The sequence below is a fragment of the Clarias gariepinus genome, chromosome 21, assembly GCF_024256425.1.
Source record: "Clarias gariepinus isolate MV-2021 ecotype Netherlands chromosome 21, CGAR_prim_01v2, whole genome shotgun sequence".
In the NCBI taxonomy this organism is placed as follows: Eukaryota; Metazoa; Chordata; class Actinopteri; order Siluriformes; family Clariidae; genus Clarias; species Clarias gariepinus.
In genome coordinates, this window is record NC_071120.1 from 9,779,323 (window position 1) to 9,790,809 (window position 11,487).

At 37.5% G+C, this 11,487-nt stretch overlaps 1 protein-coding gene across 1 annotated transcript; it reads left to right on the plus strand.

The window, feature by feature from the left end:
- Positions 1 to 416: 416 nt before the first annotated feature.
- On the plus strand, positions 417 to 3,949 carry c21h9orf85 (chromosome 21 C9orf85 homolog). Its single transcript, XM_053480874.1, has 4 exons — positions 417 to 612; positions 686 to 792; positions 2,022 to 2,135; positions 3,432 to 3,949. Exons 1-4 carry the CDS (start codon positions 511 to 513, stop codon positions 3,589 to 3,591), a joined length of 483 nt encoding a protein of 160 aa, XP_053336849.1. The 5' UTR covers positions 417 to 510; the 3' UTR covers positions 3,592 to 3,949.
- Positions 3,950 to 11,487: the final 7,538 nt, after the last annotated feature.

The window sequence follows — 11,487 nt, forward strand, 5'->3', positions numbered from 1 at the left end:
AGGGGAAAAGTGCATTATTTCTTATTGTTGCATTATTATATGCAACATATATAATATGCATTATTGTTTCGCTTGTATTGTTAACTTTTAAACAAAAGAAAAAAACTGTTCTGTGAGGGAACAGCTGTTTATAGATACCATAATGTAAGTGATAACAGGAACTATTGTTTAATGTATTTTTTAAATTATTAAATATAATTACACACATATGACGTGATCCTTTAATTAAATAAAAATGTAAAACTGTAGTTTTAGGTTGCACGAACAGAGTTGAGAAAATGACCTTTCTAAGATGGCGGACGCGTTTACGTACCGTATTAATAAAACAGCGTCAGATAAGCTTACTTCCGCATATAGAGTAGGAGGCGTGTTTTGCATCAACGCGGATTCTGTATTTACTTCCGGTATTAGCGCATTACGTCACCGTGTAAAACGTGATGCCGTGTGGTTTCTGATATCTATTTATGTCTTCTCAAGAGTAGTTTATACACTTTACTTCATCGATCTGAAATGAGTACACAGAAAGGCGCTGTGTCTCGAACCCGAGGCCAAAAATATCAGAACGCGACAGCCTTTAAGAATGATAAATACGGCGCGACCCCGCAAGTGAAGGTAAGATAGCCAAGTGGCTAAGTGTTAGCATGTAACGCTGTCAGCTGATGGATTTATTTGTTTATTTGTTCAGAAAGCCAACGCGAAGGTGCACGAGGGTGTGTGTCAGCGCTGTAAGGACATCCTGGAGTGGAAGGTCAAATACAGCAAGTACAAGTCTCTCACACAACCGCGCAAATGGTGAGACACGCGGGCTTTCGGCTTACAACACGTGTGTGTGTGTGTGTGTGTGTGGAGACTGAAGTTACTAAGGCAATAAAAGTTAGATTATTTCGGACGTGTTGGAGTTTACTTGTCGTTTCTGGCCGTACAGGAGTCATTCTACACGGCACGTGCATTTCCGCTGGCATAGCAGCAGCAGTACGTTACCATAGTTACCACACAGATGCTAGGGGTGGACGATTCTGGCTAAAATGTGAATCACGATTCTGTCGCACGATTTTTTTAACCAAAACACTTATTGCACTCGAGTTAAGAATCTAAGACGTTAAGATCTTAAAAATAATCATCTTTTAACATCAATATAAATAATAAAGGTTTCGTCTGGCACAGTGGTGTAGTGGTTATCACTGTTGCCTTGCACCTCCAGGGTCCGGGTTCGATTCCCATCTCTGTATGCATGGAGTTTCCCATGCTTAGTGGGTTTCCTCCGGGTACTCCGGTTTCCTCCCACAGTTCAAAGATGCAGGTTATGCTAATTGGCGTTCCCTTTGTGTGTGCCCTGTAATGGTTTTGCACCCTGTTCAGGGTGTACCCTGCCTCATGCCGTAAACCTTCTGACCCTGAATACAGAATAAAACGGTATAGACGATGAGTGAGAGTGAGAGGTTTTGTCTGTAGATTGGTCAGAACACGCTCTTTCAGTGATATCTTTAAGCTTTATACATTGAAGGACCAGAAACCACCAGTCTCATGGAAAAAAATAATAAAATTTGTCTCTCTGTATCTGTCACAGCATCACTTGAAGCATTCCTTTTTTTTTTTTTTTTTACAGTACTTTTACAGTATTTAGATATCTGCCTAGTTTGACCTGCACCATAAGTCATAATGAAATCAAATGTTGAGTTAACGTGATGTTATGAACAAGTATGTGCCGGCTACTTGCTCAATGTAAACAAACACCTGCACCAATAGAATGCAACACAATGCTGAAAGTGAAATGCATTCATTTCTGACGTGAAGACAGAGATTAGATTGCCTTGAGATGAAATGACGTAATAGAATGTTAAGGAGTTAATGTTTTGCTTTTCAGTGTGTGTGTGTGTGTGCCCGCTGTCATTGTGTTATTTATATATATATATATATATATATATATATATATATATATATTATATAACACTTGCTGTGGAGAATTTATTCTTTAATAAATCATAAGAAATAACAAATCCTGGTGTTTTGTGGCCCCCTAGTGTTAAGTGCCTGCAGAAGACAGTGAAGGATGCCTACTACATCATGTGTAGGCCGTGTGCACTCCAGCTGCAGCTTTGTGCTAAATGTGGGAAGAGCGAAGAGGTGGTGATTCCGTGAGTATCTCCGAGCTGTAGGCCTGTGTGAGCTCTGCAGAACTCATTGTACAAACAAAACAATAAAACACCTTCCAGAGGTAGAGCTGTAAACATAGTAGAAACCAGACAGTTAACTTGTGGGTCGTGTATGAAGTAAGTGTGTAATACAACAGGCGCTAGAAACATTTAGTTTAAGATCATTATTTCCTCATTACTATACAAGATGTACAATTCAAGACACGTGATTTTTTTTTTTAATTCCTACTTAATGGTTGTGGTGGTAATGAAATAAAATGAGGGGAAAAAAACCCTACAACATAGATTACAAAATTGTCTCTTTATAGACTCATCACTATTAATTTTAGACTTTAACATTAATGACGGTACATCGATAATGACAATAACAGTAATTATATTGCTAAATATAATGGTAATGATTTTAGCAGTTGATGATAAAAACAGCAGTGATTATACATCAATACACCAACATTAGCTATAACAGTATTTACTATACCAATACCAACTGTAATGCTTATGATCATGTGTCAACACTAAAGACTATACATTAACAGTAATGACTCTACATCACAACCAGCTTTTTCTGTAATGGTCATCCATTAACTGCAGTGACTATAAAAGCCATTTCTATACATTAACACCAAGAGTAACGATGTATTAGTGACCACAGTGACATTAATGACTTGTACATAAGTTATACCTGTAAGACTAATGACTACATATCAATCCTAATTATAACAGCAATGATTAAACTGTACATCAACTCAAGCTAAAACAGTAATGACTAGACATTAACAGCAATGAAAGCATATACATGAGCACAACCTAAATCAATAATATTTATTACTGCAACAGATGAAAGCAATTGATGACTGTATATTAGGAGTAACAACTATACCTTGAAATATTTAATTATTCATCTCTTGCTGTGTAGAAAAAAAAAGACCTGCTTTTATAAAAAAGAAAAGAAAAAGACAAAACACTTATCTCTCTTAATAATTATTTGGTTTTATTAGAAATGCATGTGTACTGTATATGCCTGTATGCAAGCGCCCTCTAGTGAAGAAAGTATATATTGCATTTATTAAAATTGGTTTAGCTTTCTATAAAATCCTGTCCTTGGCTTAATTAATTGTTAGTTAATTATGATCATGTCCTGTATGTTAAAGTTCAAGTAGATGCATGTCATCTCAGTGTCAGTGAGTGTAAAGCAGGACTATTTATTATACGCTAATAAGAAATCATAATTATTTTAACGCGTTATAACCTGTATTATAACATCATAACCTATTGCAGGCTGGACAAAAAGGAAGAAGAGGAAGTGGAAGAAGAAGAAGAGACGAAAAGAAACAGGAGGAGAAAAAAACAAGACAACAATGAAACAGACGACGAGGACGATTTGGATGATTTTGGGGAAATGGACAGCGATTGCGATTCTGAGGAGACAGAAAAATAAGCAGAAGTTGTGTCCGGTAGTGACGAACCTCAGTGTCATGAGCATGATGAGTGAAGAATAGGTCTGTGGAAAACTCAGCTGTGCAGAATGGATTTTTAAAAAACTGTGAAAGGATGAAGATTAAACGGTCTGGGGATTTAAACTTGCAACCTTCCACTGGGACGCTAATACAGAGCTACTTCCAGTAATTATTCTGTTTTATGTTAAATGTTACTAATTTCTTCTCAGTTGTGCATTGAATCACATGTCAGATCTTACAGGAAAAAGGTTCCAGTCATTTAAATACAGATTTTCTTGTATTTATCATTTGTACTACATTTTTCTTTGTAAATTTAAGTAAAAACAGTTTTTAAAATCATGACTTTAGAATTGATTTGCATTGTCTTACCATGCCGGCCAATTCATTAGGTACACCTTGTTAGTACAGACTTGGACACATTTTGCTTCCACAAAAGCCTTAATTTCTCATGCCATAGACGTCCACCACATCTCAAAGAGTACAGAGAACTCATTGTCATGTTCAGGAAACAATTATGAGATGATTTTAGCCTTTGACATGGCGCATTATCCTGTAGTGATTAAAGGATGGATTTTACGCCACCAGCAGCCTGGACCGTTAATGATGCTTTTAAGATAAAACGACTGTATAGATCCCCGAAGCAAGGTTGTAATTTCCACAGCAGCTAAATTACCCCATAAAATAAATATAATACTAAAAAACAAAGAACACAGAAATAGATGACCTATATATAAATTAATATTGAATTAGTAATAGGAAAAACTATAAAAAAAAATAAATAACATTAATACATACAAGAGTAAAATCATTGTGACTGATATTGTTTGTCAAATTGATGAGCTCAGGAATTGTAGCTTCAGTTTCCTGTTCTGAGCTGAAAGGAGCAGCACCAGGTGTGGTCTCCTGCTGCTGTGGCTCATCTGCCTCATGGTTGCTGTTTTCATGTGTTGTTCAGAGATGCTTTTCAGCATAGCTTAGTTCTAACGAGATGGTATTTGAGTTACTGTTGCATTTCTATCAGCTCGAACCTGTCTGGCCTTTTCTCCTCTGACCTCTGCCATCAACTGGGCATTGTCGCCCAGAGAACTGCCCTCAACGGATATTTTCTCTTTTTTTAGACCATCTCTGTAAACCCTTGAGGTGGTGTGTGCAAATCCCTGTAGATCAACAGTTTTGGAAATACTCAGACGACGCTACGTTCAAAGCGACAAATCACCTTTCCTCCCCATTCTGATGCTCAGTTTAAACCATTTCTACATGCATAAATCCATTTAGTTGATGCCACATGATTGGTTATTTAGATATTTGCGTTAACAAGCAGTTAAACGCCTGTACCTAATGAAGTGGCCGGTGAGTGCATATCTTGTAGAGTAAGGAGCTCAGTATTGCTTAAAAGTCCCAAAGAACATTTAGAGGTCAAATGTGGATGAGATTAAGTTAAACAATGGTGAATGTGATAATGTGGAGGGTGGTTTTGAGTTGAATGCGTAAATAGATTCCAGCTGAAAACTCAAAATCAAAACACTTGAATGCTTTTTTAAAAACAGTAAATAAAACCCATTAAGAGGCCAAAACTACATAAAAATGAATACAATATTTAATCACATTTGCACGCAAATAGAAAAAGGATGAAGAGCTCGTACTGCAATGGAAGTAGGATTTTCCTCATGACTCAGTGTGAGTGATTTTAGTGAGATCTATTTTAAGATGCCAGAGTGTTTGGGGAAACCCAGAATGAGCCATGTGACTTATTTGCACCTTCTTCTTATGCATTACTGCTGCACTAAATGGTTTCACATCCTCGTAGACTATGACAACCTGATCTATTAGCCATCATAGCGTCCGTAGCGGTGCTCATCATAAAGGAAACTGAGGCACCTGAACTTCGTGAACTAGAGCTTCATATATTGATGAAGACATCCTCCTCTTGGCTTCTTCCTTTATAAGGATAAGGAGGTTATAAGGATTCTCAAAAGCACGTGTTAACTGACACTGGCTTTTCCTTCCTCTAAACCTAGAATATGAGCTATGGTATTCACATGTGTGCTGTTGTAATGCTGTCCTGCTTATATGAATCGCTTATTGCATATTGATAAACCATAAAACCACTTTGGGCTGTAAAGGACATTCATTAGGAGTCTGGCTGTTGTAGCTCAGCCGCATCAACGTTCTCCAAACCTGTTGCTATTTGGTATTGCCGTATATCAGAACTGCTTTCCTGAGGTTTGAGGACACACGCACACACACACACACACACACACACACACACACACACACACACACACACACACACTACTTTGCAATGTTGACATTCTTGGATAATGTAAATGTCCCATATTTTTTTATTTTTTTTTACATAAAAACAGAGCTGCCCTAAAGTATACTCAAGCTGCAAAACCCCTCACATATAGCGTTTTATACTTAAATATCAGCTGTTTATTTCATTCCTTCTTCAAACGTACCGTTTTGATACACACGGGGAGTGAAGGCTGACTCGACTAGTGTAGATTAAATTGAGGAAAAGCTTAATGCTGGTTGTGATAGAAGGTAGTCAGAACACACGGTGTATCACTGTTTTGGTGGCAAAGGGAGGACCTACTTAATTAGGCAGGTGGTCATAATGTTATGGCTGATCAGTATCAGGTTTTTGATAGGTTTCTTAAAGGTGACGGGACTAGAAAAGAGGATTTAAACTGAAAGGAAGATGAGGGAGACCAAGAACAGAAGATGGCAGTAATGTAACATGCTTGATGCCAGCCACTAGTAAACACCAAGAAGAAGAAGGAAGAGCTGTATTCCATTCCACAGTGTACTTGATAGCGTGCTCCCTGTGAAGGGAATGTGGGTAAGGGATCTACCCTCGACAAAATTCCAGCATTCCAGCACAGACGTCACTTCCTCCGTCTGTTACCATGGTAACATGAGCACCTCAGATACCTGTGGTTGCTGCTGTGGGAATTTAACACTGTGGACATTAAATATTTAATATTTATTGCAACAGAAACTGATACAATTATAAAACATATATAACTGAAATGTGTATAACTTGTAAATAAACTATTTGACCAATTATATGTACAGAGAAATTAAAACTAGGATTATTATTATTATTATTATTATTATACAGATTACCTGCTATGTAATACCCAATGAGGATGGGTTTCCTGTTGTGTCTGGTTTCTCTCAAGGTTTCTTCCTGTTGCTATCTCAGGGGTGTTTTCTTACCCCCATCACCATCAGGAAAAATCTGATCATTTTGATTCATACACATTCACATTAAATACAAACTTACATAATTAGCTTTTGCTTTACTGTGTAATGCTGTTTTGTCACAATGGCAATTGTTAAAATCGCTATATAAATGCTACATTTTATTGCATCATATTAATATTATATCATCTTTGACATTCTTTTTCTGAACTTCACGTATTTTTGAGCTCCAGTGAGGTGCAAAGGGCCAGTGGGTAATTTTTAAACAAATTTTCTTCTGGTGGAGTGAAGACCCGTTGTTCCCTTGTTCCCTACGTCATTCACAGTTCCCTTTGAACCAAGCAGTTTTACTCCCTGCTGTTTGGAATGGAACTTGACATGTGTGAATACTCTCTCTCTCTCTCTGTCTCTCTCTCTCTCACTCTCACTTTCTCTCTCTCTCACACACACACACACACACAACACACAGGAGATTTATCTGAATTTCTCAGAATGACTAAAAAAAATGATTTTGCATAATAGATTTCATTTAAATTGTGCCTTTACACATCTGCTATTAGCGTATAATAATACAAGTGGAATTTTCCCACAGTAACTGATCAGCTCACTTCATTTCAAATATCATCATCAAGCTTTTACTGTAGTATGACTTTTGACAAGCCAAATAAACCCCAAGAGCCAATTAAAGATGACCTTTAAAAAAAGAACAATTTCTGTAACGCATAAATGAGTTTTAAAATTTTATTTTTTCTTATCTTTTTTTAAATAATTAAAAAAATAATAATTATTAATGAAATGTTAGCAAACTAGGCAAACCTAGTAAACCTCGTTACCCTTTAAATCAATTAGCCTGAAATGTTTCAGTGGATCTGAAAGCTTTTACTGCTTAACACATGTGATTGAAATCCTCAAAAACTAGAGAAAAATTACAAAAGTTTATTAATTATTGCAAACAGACTCATGCAGCAAAGCGTTGCAGCATGAAAAGGTTGATTTCTCTTTCCCAGTCGTACACAAAATTCTCTGCCAACATAATCTACAACCTGTACATAGGGTTCCTACATACAAGGGGTTGATTTATCTGTCTCAGAAGAGATGTCTACACCTTTTAATTCAGTGGTGACGACAATCAGTTTGTTTCTATTCCATCCTAGGCCTTGTCTTTCTACAATTTGGCAGTTCTACACAAAAGGGTGGTGGGCTTAAATCTCACCTCCATTCTGTGTGAGCGGAGTTTGTGTGCTCTTCCCATGATTTGTTTCCTCCCACAGCTTGTGCCCCGCGATGTGTTGGCACCCCATCCAGACTGTACCCTGCCTTTCGCCCAAGGCCCTTCTGTGTCCCTAAACAGGATAACTGCTTTTGTACTGATGGTAGTTTTTTTTTTTTGGGGTTATTTTTTGACAAAAAAAGTTTAAAAGGAATAAAAACATCTCCTGGTGTTTCTTTTACAAGAACAACAAAAAACCTGTCTTATTAAGATGTTACTGATGGCTACAAGGTGATGCTCTTAAAACACTGTTGATTTTTTTTTTTCGATTTGCTTTTAAAAAATTAGTACAGCTTCATCAGAATCTGGAACCAATTTTCATACCAATGAAACTTAAAAACTTAGTAATCTATTGCTAATCATGATGTAGCATGATGTAGTGGGTGGGGCAGGTCTATTTGGCTGTGTCGTGGAGATTTCCATGAGGGCACGGCCCAGGGGAGATTGTTGCTTGTGTGCAAACACACGAGTTTACTTTGCTGGTAAATTCTCATCACTGATTAGTCAGAGAATTGTAGCAGTATTAGAGAACAGTAGCTCCTGTTACAATTTAGCGGCATAGTATGTTGGATGCTGCACAATGTACAAAGCACAATATAGGACTAAAAGTAAAAGAAAATGTGTCTTTTGTGTATGCTCACAAAAAGTAATAATTATGATTTATTACTCTGAATCAGACACTTGTCCCCTGTTCCACAGCCCCCATCCTGCCACAACATCTGCTCCTGTTGTATGATGTCATCTAAAAAAAACTAATCTTTTCCATAATGTAGTAAAGTACTGTACAGTATGTCTGTAAGTAGAGCTAAAGATCTTTGCCCAAACCCGACGGGACCCGACAGGACCCGATGGGTGTGGTAGGGTTCAGGTTTTATCTCTATAATTTTACACGGGCTCGGGCTTGCGCGGTAAATGAGTGGGCATGTGATGCGTTTCGATTAGCATGAGTAAGATGTAAAGATGGAAGTTATGTTTTATTCCTGTGTTCCAAGTGGCCTATACATTAGTTATCAATACATTATGTTAAAACATGTATATATAACTCATTCTTGGCAAAAGCTGTGTGAGTGTGCACATTTAAATAAGGTCTGGCTTTTAAAAAGCTGTCAATCAAAATGTACTCGTCGGGCCGAATTCTATCGGGCCAAACTTTTAAGGCCCGATTAAAGCTCTATCTGTAAAGTCTGTAAGGAGAACTTCACCCTAATATCGATTATTTTCCATTAAAAGCATATTGTTTTATTACTAACTTTGGTTAGTTATTATAGGTATTATAGAGTTATTATAAAGTCTGTGTTGCACTCTGCAGAGTGTTTGCACTCTGCAACATGACATCATATTATAATATACTCCTTTTCCTTGCCAGCTATTTTGACAATAATGACTGTATGTCGAGTTATTTTCAGAGGACAGTAAATCTAAACTGCTAGACAAGCTGCACATCGACTACTCTAAAGTACTGTATATACAAGTTTCATTTCTATAGTATTGTCCCTTGAAAACATATAATAAAGTGGTTACTGAAATGTGAGGGCGTACTCACTCTTGTGAGATACTGTAACTTTAATGACGAGTTACGCTGTTCAATTTCATAACATACCATATTTAGCATTGAAGCGGTTTAATAAGCAGTGTTCAGCCACATCATTACTTTGTTCTGCTGTGTTTGGGTAATAGGCATGCATGATTTAATGCCGTATTTATTATACAAAAAAACATTCAGAGACGTCACCCGCTTTAAAGTTCCTTAAAAGACATTTTAAGCTGACATTATTGTCTTCATTATTATTTTGTGCCCTAAAGGTCCATGATAGAAGGACAATATAATGTAACACTTCAGCATTTCCCAGCTCAGCTTTACAACACATCTCCAGTTACAGCTAGAACTATGTAGTGTATTGTCTGGCGTGTCAGATGATGCCACTGTTATTCCAGCAGGGAAAATGTGGCCTTGTGTTCTGGGCTACAATGATGTTTTACAGTAGCTTCATGGAAAAAAGAATAAAGAGTTCCCATGAGAAAGAAATACCATGAATGTCAGGTGGCATGACCATTACAGACCATTGAGGATTTCTTATTCCGCAGTCCTCTCCGTGTTCATAATGGATAATCTTTTAAAGAAAAAAAATGAGTCAGGTTTTGAAAGAAAGTAAAAAATATAGCGATATGTAACATTTAAAAATATATATTCACAGAGTTCTGTGAGTGGAAACAACCTGTTGATGAGACAGCAGAGAGGAAAACAGCAAGCTTTTAGGAAGGAGACCGTAACCAGGATAATCATTCTTTACAGCCATGTTAGGCATAAAAGCGTCTCAGAATGCACAAAACTTTGAACCATGAGCTGGATAAACTACAAGAGCTGGAGTACACTCCTGTTAGCCCAGAATAGCATTCATCATAAGGCGATTGTGGGCACGAACTCACCCAGACTGGAGAGATGATTAGGAAAAAAAACACTTGGTGTTTTTTAGCTCAAAACCTGATGGTACCACTGGTGCGAACAAGAATACTCAACTGTCAATCACAGGGATACCAGCAAGGCATAAGCTCATGTTTGTAAAAGAGGGAGGATGAAAGTTAGCAATATCCTCTTAACGTGTGTTACATAAAACCGGTGATTGCAGCATGCAGCATGATGCAAACTGGAGGTGACTAGAAGAAGAAGAAGAAGAAGAAGAAGAAGAAGAAAATACACTATATGGACAAAAGTATTTCTCCAAAACCTGTTCATTATTGAATGCAGGTGTTTTAATCAGGACACCTTAACCTGAAGGGCAATCTTAATACCAAGACATTTTGGACAATGCTCTGCTTCCAACTTTGTGGCAACAGATTGGTAAAGGCCCTTTTCTATTCCAACCAGTGCACAAAGCGAGGACTATAAAGACATGGTTTGATAAGTTTGGTGTGGAAGAACTTGACTGGCCCACACAGAGCCTGTGGCCTTAACACCATCTAGCAGTTTTGGGATGAACTGGAACAAAGCCAGGCTTTCTCGTCCAACATCAGCTGCCACCTACATCTTCTTCTGATTATTTTTCTTATTATTACTCACTCGCTCATCGTCTATACCACTTTATCCTGTATACAAAGTTGCTGGGGGCCTGGAGCCTATCTCAGGAGACTTAGGGTAGGAGGCGGGGTACATCCTGGACAGGGTGCTAATCCATCGCAGGGCACACACACATAACCTCAATTACACATTGCATGTCTTTGGACTGTGGAAGGAGACCAGAGCACATGAAGGAAACCCTAGGAATTATTATTATTATTATTATTATTATTGTTATTATTATTATTATGATTATTACAGGAGTTTGAAGCATGCTGCAAACAGATATGAGTTCGAGTCTTCAATGGATCTTGTGCATCTTCCCTCAAAATGAAAGTGAAA